The 16997-nt window shown below is 40.8% G+C and overlaps 1 protein-coding gene across 1 annotated transcript in view; it reads right to left on the bottom strand.

The window, feature by feature from the left end:
* The window catches only part of LOC121893956 (MAM domain-containing glycosylphosphatidylinositol anchor protein 1), a 188789-nt gene extending 180497 nt beyond the window's left edge, over positions 1-8292 (bottom strand). The window contains exons 1-2 of the mRNA XM_042406220.1: positions 7577-8292; positions 6158-6247 (exon numbers count right to left, since the gene is read on the bottom strand). Of these exons, the coding sequence (XP_042262154.1) occupies positions 6158-6224 (67 nt within the window). The 5' untranslated portion in view covers positions 6225-6247; positions 7577-8292. The remainder of the gene's footprint in view (positions 1-6157; positions 6248-7576) is intronic.
* Positions 8293-16997: the final 8705 nt, after the last annotated feature.

Raw genomic sequence — 16997 nt, 5'->3', positions numbered from 1 at the left:
ATATTCTCTCCTGAAGCTGAGTCGGTAAGAGGTGCTTGATAACGTCTGACAGAGTGACAGGAGTACAGAGGAGAAAAGTGAAGTTTCTTTGACAGTATCTCCTATCCACAGGGCACCCACGTCGTCCTGTTACTGTATATTTTGGACCACTCTCATCCAAAAAGGTGTGCGTGTGTGTGTGTGTGTGTGTGTGTGTGGTGCGTGGACATCACTAACATCCCAGTGTAAAGAAATGACAGTGGGTGAGAGTGAGGTAATGATCTATGAGTTCAGTGAAAGGTAAATGCAGTGAGAGATGTTTGTATATGTGCATATCTGTGTGTGCGTGTGGAAATTGTGTGTAGGCTCTTACGTGTGTGATCTTGTGTGGATGAGATCTACATGAAAAGGAACATCATCATCCAAGAGAGAGGGAGTGAGTGAACTACAAAGTCAGGAAGAAAGAAATACAAATGAACAGATGGAAGGAGGGTTACATGATGATATGTGAACAAAAATGTTAATAATTCTGTTGGTGCTACAAAGTAGAGAAGTCCTCGGCACTTTGCACAGACGCAACGCAGAGCCTGCAGTCAAGACTTCACTCCTACTCATCAAACTTCTATCTTTGATTTCTTCCAGACTGACTTGGAAAAACGGAAACATTTTCAGGGAATGTAGATGATACAGTGAAATCTTCATAAGTAGTCTGTCATATTATATATACACGCTCGAAAAGTTGCTCACAGTGTGGACTAAAAGGAGCTTCTTAGGAAAGGGGAGACAGAAGAAGTAAAAGAAATGTCATAAACAATGTCATCCACCAGATTTCTGTTTATATTTTAATGAAATTTCACCTCTCAAATCACAAATTATATTCCTTGCTGTGTTTAAAAATTGAGCAACGCCTTCTGTCCTGTGTACCCTCAAGTCTTTATTCATCTCTGCCTCCCTATTGTCTGCACAAAAAAGCAAAATTAACTGTCCTTTAAACCAGTTTGTGTACCTGGTCAGCCACCTTCCCACTACATTGAATGCGAGAGGCAGGCAGACAGCTTACACCTTGGTGCAAACACATATATATACATATATTACATGTAGACTTGCCAGACTATGCCTTTTTAAGGAGATATATTACTATCTCACCTCACTCAGGGTCCCAGTATACCAGACTGCCCACCTCTACCTGCTGCCTTATGCCCACCCTGAGCTCAGAGTGTAACTGGTGGGAGACAAGGTGATAAATCAGACCTCCCGAGATGTCGTCTGAACACTCTTATCCTTTAGCCCCAGGTAGCAAGGCTAGTGTAAACCACAGTCAACATATCACTTTGGCCATAGGCCTACGGCTCTGCTGCTGACCTGTGGGTTAATAGAAATGTTGTCAGGCTTTAATATCCAGTCAACCACACAGGAAAAAAAAGATAGGAAAGATGAGAGGAGATGAGAGGAGAGGAGAGGAGAGGAGAGGAGAGGAGAGGAGAGGAGAGGAGAGGAGGAGAGGAGAGGAGAGGAGAGGACAGGATCAAGGACAAAAATGTGGCATGGCAAAGAATGAGCTGGGTAGGCATCAAAACAAGGAGCTTACACAAGGAGTACAAGTGTCTTCAAAGTATGACCCTTTCAATATTAAGGCAACAATAGACTACACTGTGACACAATGAACCCAGTTAGCGAGGGAGAAAAATGGGAGCAAGAGGACATAATTAAAGCCCCATGTGCACTAAAATTTTTAGCAGAAGGAATAAGATCAGAGAGACTGACAGAGATGAGTGGAGACAGACATGAAGAAAAGGAAGGAGAGGAGACAAAAAGGAGGAGAGTAAAACTGGATAATGTGCAGGCAGATACCCTCCCTCCCCCTTCTGACAAGTAGTAGAAGTAGTTTACACTTAAATTTAAATAGTTACTTGTAGTAAACACTGATGAAATGATGATATCTATCTATCTATCTATCTATCTATCTATCTATCTATCTATCTATTTATCTATCTTCATTTCTCATTTTCTCCTTTTAATTTGGACAGTTGGAAAAACAGTTTGAGCACCATTAATTAAATTCCAAGGATTTTAATTAAACATTATACAGAAAGAAAGGTCACTCAACAATTGCTGACATTACTGATCACAGAGAGGGAGCAATCTGAAGCAGAGAGGTCACTGAGTGTGTGTGTGTGTGTGTGTGTGTGTGTGTGTGTGTGTGTGTGTGTGTGTGTGTGTGTGTGTGTGTGTGTGTGTGTGTGTGCGTGCATAAGTGAGGGAGAGTGAGAGACAGAGAGAGAGAACAGAATAAAGCAGAGGTAAAGAGTAGGAGGACGATAGTAGGTGTCAGATTGTGGGAGGTAAAAAGATTATCATCATCTCTAGCTTAATGCTTCGGTCTCTTCCTATCACCATCTCCCATCCCCTCCCCTTCCCTTCTCCACTGCCTCAGAGCCACCAATAAATTATGGATGCTTATTAGAAAAGGGCAATATTCAGCATCCCAAATAAACTCGGGAGCGGGAGACATAAAAGAGACACAAACAAAAGTGCTGATGTGGGGAGAGGAAGAGTTAAAGTCACTGGGGAGTGAGTGGCCAGGCCAGTAAACCTGGAATGATCTCTTTCTAGGTCACTGGCTTTCAACCCATGTGCCATTGCTAAAGTACTGGAGAGAGTAAAGCTTGATGTTCAGACAATGCTCAAATGTTGGGGGCTCGTCTACACACACTGCAAACAAAAAACTAGCAATGTATTTCAAACCTTTCATTCTTCCTTGGGCAACATCTTCAAAGTGATTTTAAATTTGTGCGCAATTGAGGCATATTAAACTTTTTCACTTTCTGCATCTCTTGTAGTGCTTTGTTCTATGGCCAGTGGCAAGGCCTCAACTCGCCTGGTGCTGCAAGAGACTTGCTCAAATTAAAAAAAAATAAAATAAAAAACGTTACGCAAAATTATTGATTTTAGTTTATTAAATGTCCTGTTAACAAGCACATAATGAAGCATCATATTGCAGTCTAATGCGGTCTGGATTCCAACTACATTGGCAGCTAATGGTTTAGTGTGACTTTGTCAAGCAATCAATAATTTGGTGTCCCTGTGAATTCTGTTGCTTCACAGAGTGTGATGCAGCACCACAAAGATGGAGAGACACATTTCTGGTACACTAAGTCTGTATTGATGCTGTAACTGTCATCCTTCAGATGAGGAGTCACATCCTGCGAGACCGTCTTGAAGTTGTCTGAAACCTCCCCTAATCCTTAAATATGCTGAGAGTTGGCGCATTTGAATGCCACATCATGCCTGTAATGCCTGGGATTACAGTATATCCAGATTAAATGAAAGTTGAAAATAACTACATATGTATGCAGGGATGTTTGTGATCAGTGTGTGGAGATGCATATAAAAAAGCATATCCAAAATAAAACCAGAGAAGAGGAGAGCACTCTAATTATGTACTGTCAAATAAACAAGATATATTATAAAACTATCTTAATAAACTTGTAGAGCAAAGCTCACAGGGAGAAAAACATTTGGTGTGCAGATTTTCTTTTTCCTCGCTGCATTTCCTTGGTGCACTTGTCTGTCCAGCTGCTATTTGATGGACAGGTGTTACAAGCTTTATGACAACCTATCAAAATTCACAGAAGCACAATCAATACCACACTGCTGCAAGAGAAACAGTGACTGATCCACAAGTCCCTGCTGAGACAGCAAACTGTTGCAGTGGGAAGAAAAGTGTGTCTGCCGCACAAACACATCCCACTCACACACACACACACACACATACACACACAGAAACACACAAATTCCCAGGTTTGCGAGCTCAAACACATGATCTCACACACAGACACGAGCACAAACACCTGCACGCACAGACTCACAGCCATGCGCTGACAAAAATGCACGCATCCAAACACAAATGAACCTCACAGCCGTCCAAAGCGCTGACATCAATCAGGCACGCTTACACTGTTCGTCTCCCGATGGACAGCAAGTCGCATCTGTCTGCTAGAGCAAGTGCTAAACAATTCCAAAGTGAGAGAAACCATTTTATGCATATCTGCATACACAGCGAGCGAGCGTGCCAAACTCATTGGCTCTTTTCCCGATATTCCCTCCTTGTGTTGTTTACTGCAATTGTGCAAATTGTGAAACGATCTGTTCTTTCTGAATGACTCTTTTTAGTGATAATGGTTTGTCTACACGAAACAGTTGTTATACAGGTACACACAGCTGAGCACCACCACCACACAAGCCACCCGGGAATATGGGGCCCTGTGAATGCTGGCCAGTACAATTCCCACAAAGCTTTAAGACTTCTCCTCCCTTAGCAGAGTCTGAAAGGCTGCACATAAGACAAATACTCCACAACACCAGGGGGAAAAAGACAACAAAATATCTTTTTTTTGTCACTGAATCACTCCAAATTGCCGACTCTACCACTGGCATTACATCTGCTTCGACCCGCTGCATATTTGTGACAGAGCCCATGAGGCACTGAAGCACAAATTTTTCATGACAATCAGCGCATCACCCTGTAGAGAACCCAAAACTGTTTCATACAGTTATTATGAAAAAAAAAAATTAGGACAAAAATGAAGAAGGGCAAACCAGAGATGTGAGCCTTCTGCAGGACAACGCAAATAGATTCGAAGACACTACATCAGGAGACAACTGAATGAAAAAACACCTACAAAATGATTGCTGGCAACTCATAAATTACTCTTCTTGTATCATATTTTATATTTTTAAAATATTGCATTCCAAATATCTAATATGTGTCCCTTGGAAACATTTTAGAACAAACATAACAGTGTTCAAAACAGATATACTGTAAATCTTGGCTTTATCAAAACCGGTGAGGCCTTCACCCGCATATAGAAAAATGACCCCAGATAAGTATATGTGATATTACTAAAACTCACATACATCCTTTTTCATTGTAAGACCTAGTTTGACATTTCCTATAAACAGATAGTGGAAAAAAAATGTCTGTACTTTGTGACCTCATCCAGCACTGTCACAGTACATAGACACTGCTCTGTCTGCAGCTGTGGGTGTCATAAAGCTTGTGTATTGTATAGTAAGGTCGCAAAAAAATACATACAATATTATTGGCTATACAATTTGAGAATTGCCGTGTAAGTTGGTTATAATCTTTTACATTAATACTTCAGCAGCAGTCTTAGGTAAAAGAGTGGTATAAGCCAGATTAGTTAGCAAGGACCCCTGCATGGGTCTATATGCTTCAGCAAATAACAGATTGTCTTTATTTTCTGTGTGTGTGATGGCAGACTGCAGGATTGCTTATGACAACAGCACTCTATACTACTATGACTAAACAGACCTTGTTTTCAATGGCTGCCACATGCCTTCAAACATCAAAATCTAAAGTATCAAAGCTGACAGATCGGCTTGTGTGTTTGCCTTGCCCTAAGGGACATGACGCATATCTGGCCGGGCGCCTGTAGCCGAAGAAACTGAGCCTCTGTAGTACAGTGAGACAGCCTTAAGAGGGGACAAATCTCCGCTTTATCCTCAAAAGCACAGTGTGACTGTCCTGTTTAACCCGACAAAGAAGAGCTACATTTTAGAGGTCTCTCATCCTCGTCCTGCGGAAACCTGTTGTGTGTCTGTGTGTGCGGTTCATTCAGTAAGCATGGAACATACTGTAGTGGCACTGTAAGTTTGACTGTGGCCAAATATGAACCCCATTCAGTTTTTAACCTAACCCCTTGAACAATAATTTTAAGTTTAATCACACTAATCCAGCTATTTCTTGTGATGCATGATGTGAATTTTCACTATAAGAGATTTATGTCAGCCTAAAAATGGAATTAGGTTGGATTTACACTAGGTGGGTTTCCCCTCCAATGCATTGGCTGGAGGTTTTCCCAGCTGCCTCTTGTGACTTCTAAGAGGTAATATCTCCCCTTCAAGTTAATTTGCTGTCGATCTCCCTGAAGCTATTCTCGCAGTAGTTTAAACACCAGTTATTATACTGCCTCCCATTAGTGCGTACTGAAACGCGGACACTATGTGGCACGGAGATACTCCTTAATTAGGGTTATAGACTAATAATATAACAAATTAACATGAAGCTGCTGCAGTGGAGCTCAGTCAGCCTGCACTAATAAAGAATTGTATTGATGTAATAACAGCGATGCATTTGTAAATATCACGCTCTTACCGTAAACTCCTTGGCCCCAGGTAAGAGGATAAGCGCTAGAAAATAACAAAATCCAGAAAAGCTCCATGTTCAGCTCAGTTCCGTCATAACCTAAGAGAGAGAAAGAGAGAGAGAGAGAGAGAGAGGATGAGGAAGAGGAGAGGGGGGTGAAAACAGGGCGCACAGAGGGGAACAGCCTGCAAATTCCTGTGATAAATAAGAGGCGACAGCTGAATGATTATTATCAAAAAGGAAGGAGAGGTACTTTAAGCCTTTGTGTGTGTTTCAATTGTTTTTATTCTTTCTTTTTTTTTGTTTGGCTATGTCCTCTTAAGCCGTGAAAATAATATTACAGAACAATTTAGCCCCCGCTGCACACCCTACATCGTTTCATTCAATTTAAAGGGTAATTCAATCACAAATCATGGATTATAGGAATCTTACAAGCAGGACTGTGTGTGTGTGTGTGTGTGTGTGTGTGTGTGTGTGTGTGTGTGTGTGTGTGCGTGCGTGCGTGCGTGTGTGTTAGAGGATTGGAGATTGACAGGATTGTAGTTGCCCGCTGTTTAGCCTGACTAAACTTCCACTGTCCTCTCCTCACCGAGGCAGTAGAGAGAGTGAAGGGTACAGAGAGTCAGGACCAGTGAGAACTGAGACTGCAGTAGCCTATTCTTGGAGGATTAGCTACAACAAGTGGGGTCATGCACTTGACACCTCAAACACCCACACACAGACACACACACCGCCTTTGCTTCAGATCAATATAATTATTAGGGTGAAAGGTCCAGTAGAAAAAAAAAAAAACACTTTTTATTTGCTATCTGTAGCATCCTCTTTAAAATACACCACAGGGTTGCTGTTGTAAGATGTATTTGTGAATCCATAACCTGTGGAAAACCTGAAGGAAAAGGATGAAAAGCAGCTGGATTCAAGGGGGCTAATGGACTCTCATCGAATGAGGATTTCCATTTCCGACGCATGCCCTCACATTTCTGTAATGACTGGGTCGGTTGCATTGACAGGTTGCATTATACAGCGCGGCCGTGATCAAAGTTTCATTATACCAGGCATGTGAGTTAATACCCTGCGTTAATGTCAGGATGCGCTGCATGAGACTTGCTCATACTGACATGTAGTCTGGCAGATCGTTATATTGGCTGGATGAAACGAGATATCACTGATGCAAATTAAAGACTGGCAGGTGGGTAGAGCCAAAATGTGAGTGTCACAAATGGGGAATATTAACTGTAATTAGAACAAAAAGTGATCAACTTTGATTCTGAGAGCGGCGGACAATTAAACACTGTCTGTCTTTTTAGACATTCCCAATTGTGCACATTTATTCTTAAAAACGCACAAATAAAAGATATAAAGTAAATATGAATCATAAAAATGTAGTCTCTGTGCAGGCGTGTAATCCCCGCTGCCTGTCTATCCTACCTTGTCTCCGAAGTGCCGTCCTTTGGGTCAGTCTGCTACCCGGCGCTGCGCGCACTCCTCCCGGCTCCGCGAAGAGAATTCCACCGCTCTCCTGGAACAACCTGCCTCCGTGTCTTTCCACAGATGTGTTGAAAAGTTATATATCCTCCTTCACTGGGCGTCCGGTATCAGCTTTACAATTCCCGGAGAGTATGATGGAGAGTTTTCCGGGCTCCCAGTTCTCTCAAATAATCTCCTTGGTGTGTTAAACTTTTATTTTACGCACGGAGACGCGGGCAGCTGAATCTCACCGCTGCTGGATTCCACAGAGTCTATTCTTCCCCAAGATGAAAATAAAACACTTTCCCTCTGAAAAAAAAACTCAAGCAAGGTTAGTTGGGCAAAATCCAACAGAACCTGTTTCTTCTTTTTTTGATTATTTACTATTTAAAGGCGTGGTTGAAATGGCTTTACTGTCTCTTTCTCTATGTCTCTCTCTCTCCCTATCTGCCTCTGACCATGACAGTCTAGTGAAGCCCCTATAACACAATCATGCGCTCTGAAAATGAGCTCCCCTCCGCTCGTTCAATCAGCGCTGTGTCTGTGGACTCCAAGTGATGCTGGCCAAGTGGAATATGTGCGCAGACTGAGAACGACCGCCCCTGTCTGTGAGGAGAGAGAGAGACAGAGAGAGAGAGAGGGATGGAGCGCCGGAGAGAAGGAGGGGAGGGAGGACAGAGGCTTACACATAGATGCGCTCAGGCCAAGCCTCACAGCTCCACACTGAACAGGTTGTCAAAAGAACAGCATTGCTCCCCCCTCTCCTCCCCACCCCCCTCTCGCTCTCCCATTCACTCTGCGCCTGCATTGAAATAGGTTTTTTACTCATTTGGGGGCCACAGGATGTCTTTAAGAACCAAAGGGGCAGCAGTGGTTTTCGTGTTTTTCTCTGTTGTCGACTCTTTGGTGGAGTTCGCCAGCTGCTGTGCCACCAATCGTCGGTGCCAATTAGAAATGAAAGGCGCTCCGAAAGTTTTTGGGCCTAATGGAGGAGCCCTTAACACCACTACCAGCACCCCTCCCCGTGGACCAATTATTTATGACAGCAAAAACAGACTGACTGTTTAACAACCCCGCATACACATTGTCTCTCTCTCTCTCTCTGTCTTTCTCTCTCTCACACACACACACACTAACACGCACACACACATACACTGTCCCCCCCTCTTTCTCCACAGTTGGGCCGCCGGGTTTTCTCTTTACAGTGTGGCCACAAGGGGGCGTGTTTCAGCTTATCACCACTATAAGAGTGCGCGTGTGTATAGTGCATGTACTGTGCGTGGTAATGGGGTCTGCCCTGTGTAAAGGGCTCTTGTATTTCTGCCTTCTGCATGAGAGATGTTGGCTTATCACAAAGCAGTGGCTCCATGTGTGCAACACAGAATGAAACAGACGCTTAAAATATCAGACAGCTGTTGTCACTGAAGAAAAGGAGTAAACCATTTCACTGCCTTTATAATGCGGTTATGTTTGACTTCCCATCTTTTGCATAAATATTCAAATAAAGTTTATTATTCATTTAATGATGCAGTGATGGTGGTGATGGCAATATGTATTTATGTATAAGTCGTTAAACAAATTGCCTCTTGTATGTGGCAGAATTTAACAGAGACAGATAGACGTTGAATTGTCCAGTTTCCATTTTTTCCAAATCATTTATTATGTGATTAGCTCTGCTTATTAAAAAAAAATCAGTGTGACCATGAAACAAATCCACTTGTTAACCTTACATCAATTGCAGATGAATATTTGTTTGGTTAATGTCTGCTTCAATCAGCTTGTAGCACTGAGTTGGTGGATTTTGCAGTTTCAAGATGATGGGTGTATTTAAAAGTTACTGTCGCATATTACTAATTACCATGTTGTTGTAATCCATTTTGTTTATGTTTGCATTTTTCTGACATCAAATATAAAATCTGTGTGACCTGTTATGCGTCCTGTGTTTTTTCAACAACTTAAGTTCTGCATTAATCATTGCCTTTGGTAAGCTTCTGTTTGGTCTTGTCTGCACTTGATTCTGCAGGTTGTGTGCTTTGCTCAGGGGCACATTAGTAGCTGAGGTATTAGAGAACATTCATTTTTCTCCTCAATTTCCTGGATTGTCTGTGAGGAATTAGAACCAGCAACCCCCGGTCAAATACAGTATGTCCGTCTGTCTCATGTGCAGACCATCAAAGCCTCTGATGTTAAACTTCAAAGTGGTTTGTGTAACTGTACTCTGAATGCCTTCAACACAGAGTGATTAATACTGCTGATACAAGCAGTGTTAATTAATCCCACATGATAGTTTGAATATGTTGAATTAAAAATTTCCAAATAATTTCTATTGCATCAGTGCACTTGTAAAACCGTTACTTGTACGATGGCATCATCCTGAAAACTTTGAGTTAACTATTTGAGGCTAAAAGGCTTCTTAAGTAAGGTCTAGAAAATGGGATGTTGCTGATGCTTTCAGCAACAAAAGAAATTTAATTTGATCATTTTTTGGAGGTGAATCTGTTCTTCATTCTTGTCCTTACAACCAGAAAGAGTGGAGGTCTTTTAAGTAAATTGTTTTGTTTTTGCAACTGAATCATAATCATGATTTCTGGGAACAAAGTTTTTAGAGGAGACACAAATTGTTATAACACATTGGTAACATTTGTAACCCTTCAATCATTTCTGGGCAACAGTGAGAGGTAAACATCCTAGATTTTCATCTGATATTCTTAAACAGAATCAAGACGCTCACTAATTACTTAGCACTCTCGATTCAAATTAATCTTTTACTTGGAGTAAACAAAATCATGGGATCTGGCTCAAGTATCTGTCTCTTTCTGTTCCTTCCCTTCTTTTTTCGCCCCTCATCTTGGGCTACAGCCAGCAGTCTTGGCATGTCTTGCTGAGAGCGTATCATCGCTGCTTAAGGCAATGAATCTCAAAAGACAACATGTTGTAGGAACAACCTTGGGTGGCAGCCACACAAGCACACACACACACACACACACACACACACACACACACACACACACACACACACACATTCATCCCACTATACATGAAACCATGAATTGCAGAAGACCTCAGAGAAAAGCAATAATTGCAGTGGGTGTAGTGAGCCAACAATGAAATGAACACAGTCAGAAACAAAATCCTACACCTGCCAAATTCACTATTTTGACTCTGCACACAAAGATGCACTACCTACCTGTCAGAAACTTGGTGGAGCTGCATAGTCACTGTGACAAGTACATCATCCATACATGTGTTACGGGTGCAGATGTCATATAATAATTTCCAATAAGTGCTCTATTGTCTTGTGCATAACTTGTGCTGGTTGGGACTATCACTTCCTCTTGCAGTGAGTTTACCTGTGTAGTATTGTATTTAATTATTATAAATTCACAGTATTACTATTTTCACACACATATATATTTCACAAATCAATTATTCACTTATGGACATGCTCATGTTTCTGATTAAAATAGTAAAATAAGTAATTATTACTCAAAGCCCAACTGTATGATTTTAGAGAAACAAGATCCTTTCATTGCCTTTTTGGTTAAAAAATCAAACAAATCAGCCTGAAAGTTCATATTACATACATCTGGAGAGTACATCCAACTATTTTTACACAATGGTTCATTATATCACCTTCATATCTGTGATTAATTATAATCAAAACAAAACAAAGTCTGAGTCATTCAGCTCACATAAAGAAACTTTCACTGAGAAAACCAGCAACATCAATGTAGGCATGTATGTTTGGCTTCTACATGACATGACATGAAGAGTAATATTAAGATTTGAAGATTTAAGCAACTTTCATTACAACATTGAACTCGGATATTCCAATCAGGAATTTTTCAAAATGCAACATAATTTAATTAATTGTGTAAACCTGGAAAAAAGAATCCTCACAAGAAACTGCATTGGTTTTGTAATTGATTATCAAAGGTCTATGCGGCAATATAATTTCTTTGCAGACATCTGAGCTGAGGAAACACAAGATGCATTAGGTGAGTGCAATTATTGGTAACCAGCCAATGAAGATTTTTTTGCCAATCCATCAAGCAGATGTTAAGTTATATTACAACATAAGTGAAAACTTTGACCTGCTGGTGGTGCTAGAGGAAAAGTCAGAGAAAGTCACTAGAATGTATCTTCTAAGGACCTTGAATATTTGTTGTAAAATTTATGGCATTCCAGTAGTATAGTTGAGATATTTCACTCAGAACTACTAATGTACCAGAGGAAAAGTCAGGGTTCCCAACATCAGTAGGATTTATCCTCTGGGGACCATAAATATCTTTACAAAATTCCATAGCAATCCATGATTGTCAAGATACATGATGATGTTGCATCCCTAGAGCAATGCTTCTGGCATGGTAAAAAAAAAAAATAGGGGAACGCTATTGATGTTCTTAGGTACTTATGGTATAATATATTTGAAAAATAACGATATACTGTATATATAAATTTGGAAGGGTAAACTAGAGTAAGAAACGATTGTACTGCAAGTTTTTAAATATGTATACTTATACACTTGTATTATTACTGAGGAGCAAAACAATGGAAGGATTAGATGCTATATATGATATAAAGATAAAGACTATATGGAAATGACATAAAGCAAGATTTTTGTAGGTAATACATAAATCTATGAGAGTAACACAAACCTGTGTTTTCAGCCACTACTGTATGAAAAATGCCTGTTGGTCTTTTTACGTGTAAATGTGCTATGATTCCAGCCCAGACCTGTTTTATTTTGGGAAGCCATCAGAGCACCGCAGACTGTGATGTGATCTGAGGTGCTTGGTTAAATTTTTTTTCTGGTACCATGCTCTGTAATTGGTGTTCCCATCAGTGTAATTCAATCAGAGCTCAAAGTGCTGTATATCAGCACCAAGCACTTCCCACATGGAAACAGCTAAATGGACAGAAAAGATACACTTGAGACTGGCAATAATTTCATTGTGTGTGTGTTTGTGTGTGTGTGTGAGTATGTGTGCATGTGTGAGTGTGCATGAGTGTGCGTGTGTGTGTGGCAGAGATGCTGGACAGTTAGAGAGGCAATGTAACTCTATTAAACAGAGATGTGATAACAGGCATCTCAAGTTGACAACTCAACTCATCAACACGCAGACGTGGAAGAATGGACCAAAGAGTTGAGAGTATTCTAAAACCTTGAGAGAGATTTATGACTGACATCTGATGTTAGATAGTTTGAGGTGGTCCAAGAGCTGAGAGTGTTTTTTTTATAAATACACAAATAAAGAGAATGCACCGTTGTGTTAGCCATGCATGTTCATGAGCGCAGCAGGTGCTCTCTGTCTTCTTGCCGTTGCACTGACCTCTGCAGCACAGCTGCTTTTGTGTTTACATTGAAATCAATGGAGGCAGCAGCGGCAGCTGCTCACTGTCTGAAAGCAACTTAAAGGATGATTTTCTAGATTTTTCTTATTGTCCACAAATGTCATGTGCACAGCCAAACCAACAATGAACTAATCCTACTTACAAATATTGTGCGTGTATCCAAAGCCTGACATTTCATATTCCTCTGTGCCGTAGACCTCCGCTGTTCTGCATATGTACAGTGGTGTCTGCCCTACAGGTAATGCTCTCTGAGAGAGATGAAAATGTAATCGCTGTTATTAGTCTTTGGAGCTGTTTCTAAACAAATTACCGTAATCACTCTTCAGGGGTGAAAGAACATGTCACCCAGTGCAGCATTGTGACTCACTGACATTTTTTAAATAGTTTTTGGGCAACAACAGTGGTTTACAGCACAGAGGAATAAGATATGTCAGGCTTTGGATACACATACAACACTTGTAAGTCGGATCAATTCATTGTTGCTCATGAGATTGGTTGACAATAAGGAAAATATAGAAAATTGCCAGCAATATCCTTCAAAGGCCCTCAGTAGGAGCTATCTGTTCTCATAGACCAAGGGTTACAAAGCATAATCTTGAGTCTGTGTATTTTCTGTTTGGACTGATAAGTAAAGTCATTCACCTTACAAAATGTTGCCAGTGGATGTTTCTGCTAACCCCAGATTACATTCACTGACAACATTTTTACTTTCAGTGCCAATGTATGAAAATCTTATCCATTCTTCAACTAAAGAATGGTTGAGAATATATTTGTATGTATTTGCATTATTTACAGTCAAAAAAACTACCTTATTTATCTTATACTGGCCCTTTATACTGCAGCCCCTCAGTTCAGCCTCTGTCCCCCTCTCGATGTGCCCACTCTGTTATGATAGGCCAGCTCCAGAGGCTACGTAAACAGACAATAGTAATTGGATTTAGTTTCTTTTTCCATTCTTGACTCGAAATATAAACTTCTCAGATACATCTGTACATGTTTGAGTCCAAATCTCATCTGAAATATGCAAGTGGACATTGTGGACAACCCATGGAACAACCTTAGCAACAAAAGCAACGGAACAGACCACCATTTGTGGGCATGCGTGAATGATTTGACATCAGTTCAATGGGGAAGTAGAGGTAACTTTTCAAATGCAGAGCAGGCTGGAGCCTGAGCCTTTCCCCTTGAAGGCAACATTTTTATATACGTTCACCTCAAGTATTGGAACTTTGACCATGTTTAACACATACATCCGAAATTATAACATATAAGTGACAGAAAATCACAAAAAGAATGTTATGTCCCCTTTAAGGTTAGGAATGTTAGGGACCCTTTACACTGTTATACTTCATTGAGCTAAACAAATGGCAAATTATATCCATAACTGGCACTGAATGTTGGCATTTGATGCAATCACTAGTGCATAATTGTCCACTGAGAACATAATTTGCAGGAGACTGATATTGTGTCTTTTTCACATTTTGTCCACAGTTTCCTCCTCCAGTACACTGCCTTCTTTGGAGGCAATGTGACAGACTAAGAGTCCTCTCTCATTGGCAGTTTCTAAGAACAATTATTTTGAAGATGACTGACGGAGCAAAACTATAAAGGGTAGCATAATTAGAAGAAATTAATAACAGACTGGTTGCAGTATTATAGAAATGCAACTATTGACAGATGGCTAATTGATGTTTGTGAAGTGTGCTCTTTCACTTTGATATAACATCTTTTGCTGTAGTTATGTAGTTATGGTGTAGCCTATTATGCAAAACTGATCACCACCAGCAAGACAGACTTTCCCTTGTGTGTGGTAACAACAGAAATCCTGCAGTTCTCTTAAGCTGAATAATTCTCTGCACCCACACAGACTCCAAAAAACTGAGTAAACAAAGAAAAAAAAAGGTCATAATTGGTCACAATGAACAGCCATAGTTAAGGAAGTGCGAGTGCATGCGTGCATGCTTGTGTGTGTGTGTATGTGTAGGGCAGACAGACAGATAGAGGAAGCATAGCTGTCCATGACTGTGTGACACCAGCTGGTCCATGTCAACTACTCCACCCAGCCCATTCACACACATCTGCACGCAAACACACACACACACACATATGTCCAAGGAAGGGTCATTTTTCACTGGGTAATTGGCGGCAAGGCACATTGCCCTTGGGATTCGTTAATACATAACCTCCTCCCGTCCGATATCGGATAGCGGGTAGAAATGGGCTGAGACAAGGGGTGGTGTGAGCAGAGAGGAGAGGAGGGGGTGGTTGCATCATTAGAGAGGAGAGGTAATGGCTCTTATTGATTCCGCCCCGCCGGGCCCCCCTCACTATTTCATATTTAAAACAACACTGATCCTCATTACCCAGGCAGCCGCCACTGTCCTGATAAGGAAGAGAGGAAAGAGACAGAGAGGCGAAGAGAGAGTGAGGAGAGGAAAAGGAAGGGGAGAGGAGAGGAAGGTGAAAAAACAGCATTAGGGAAAAGAAGTGAGAAGGAAGGAAAGACAGAGACAGAAGGTGAAAAGCAGGAAACAATCAAAGGAAGAAAAGGAAGGAAGTGGGTGCACAGCTTGTATTTTGCTGTCTTAATGCCTCGGTTTGAGTGGTATAAGTAATTACTGTCACCCTGTAATGCCTTTAATGCAGTATTACTTGTTTAAATCTCTTCCCCTCCCTCCCCCTCTCCTCCTACCCCCTGCAGTGTGTAATAAGGCTAAAGAATTGACTCAAACACAGACTGCTAAGATCTGTCTAATAATTCTCTGTGCTATTATCCTCTCTTTGCTGTTAAGACACAGCTCTCTCTGTGTGTTTGGCCACGGGCAAACACTATCATTACTGCAACAGTGGTATGAGACCAACTCTAATGTTTCTCTCTCTCTCCTTACTCTCTCCTTGACTCTTTCCAAATTTGAGTTTTTATTAGAAGGAGGTAATTTGCCAGCTCAAATTACTCCACACTCACAACTGGGGGATCAAATATTTCATTCCCTTCTAAGGCTGTGTTGGCTGATATTAGGGCTAATTTTGTTTGTTTTGTTTTTTTTCTTTTTAGCCAGTCATGTCCATTTGACTCATTAGTCCAGTGGTGAGATGCCTCTTGGATGGAGTTTATGTGCATGGTTCTGTGTGTGTCTTTGGTGGGGTTCTCCATTATACACAAAGTCTTTGCATACATTGAAAATACCATTCAATTTGAAGTACAAATGTTAGTTATTTCTTTAGTTTAATGAGTTTCCTGATGAAAAAGGCACCTGGGCTAATTATTAATATACTGTAAATATCAGGTTTTTCCTGCTACCTGAATCTTAAAATAGCTAGAGATGTTAGCCTTTTGCTATCAACATTAAAATCCTACTGTGTGTGAGATGGCTATAATAACTTCATACTAAAATGCCATTTATGCTCTTCACAGAACAGTTTCTGTAGTTACTGTTAGTATCATCCCCCAGATGGTTCCAAAATTGTGTGGTCCATTTCTGTTACATTGAATTCAAACTTGAATGTTTGGGTTTATACTAATCCATGTACCAGAACTACCAAAAGCCACTTATTTATTTGTTTCAACAATGTTAATTAAAATGCATTTCATGGATTAGGCATCAGGCCTTGCAGTAATGTACTGTTGCAAATACTGTATATTGTAAATGGTAAATACTGTATCGCTTGATTGTTTTCTTTGTTCACTAAGTTAAATCTCTCCAAGCTTCTTGGAGGCAGGTTATTATTGAAAACTATTTACAACACAGTAACAATGTCAGTGTTAATTCATCTTTGAGTGTGTAGCATATACTCTTGCATATAGACTGTATATAAAGATGGACGGTGGTGAGATGTTCGCATTGGAGCCAGTTTGAATCCCAGTGGTGTAGCTTACGGTCGGCGCCATCTTTTCCATTTGGAGCCAGGACCTTCCAAATAAGGAGTGCGATGTGTTGCCTCTCATACTCTGGAAACATGCCTCGACTGTCTAGTGCATTGCATTTTAAGGTGCTTTGGCACTGGCTTCAGCCTCAAGCCATTATAG

Source organism: Thunnus maccoyii, chromosome 1, assembly GCF_910596095.1.
Source record: "Thunnus maccoyii chromosome 1, fThuMac1.1, whole genome shotgun sequence".
In the NCBI taxonomy this organism is placed as follows: domain Eukaryota; kingdom Metazoa; phylum Chordata; class Actinopteri; order Scombriformes; family Scombridae; genus Thunnus; species Thunnus maccoyii.
The sequence above is the reverse complement of the archived record's forward strand: the minus strand, read 5'-3'. Positions and strand labels throughout refer to the sequence as shown.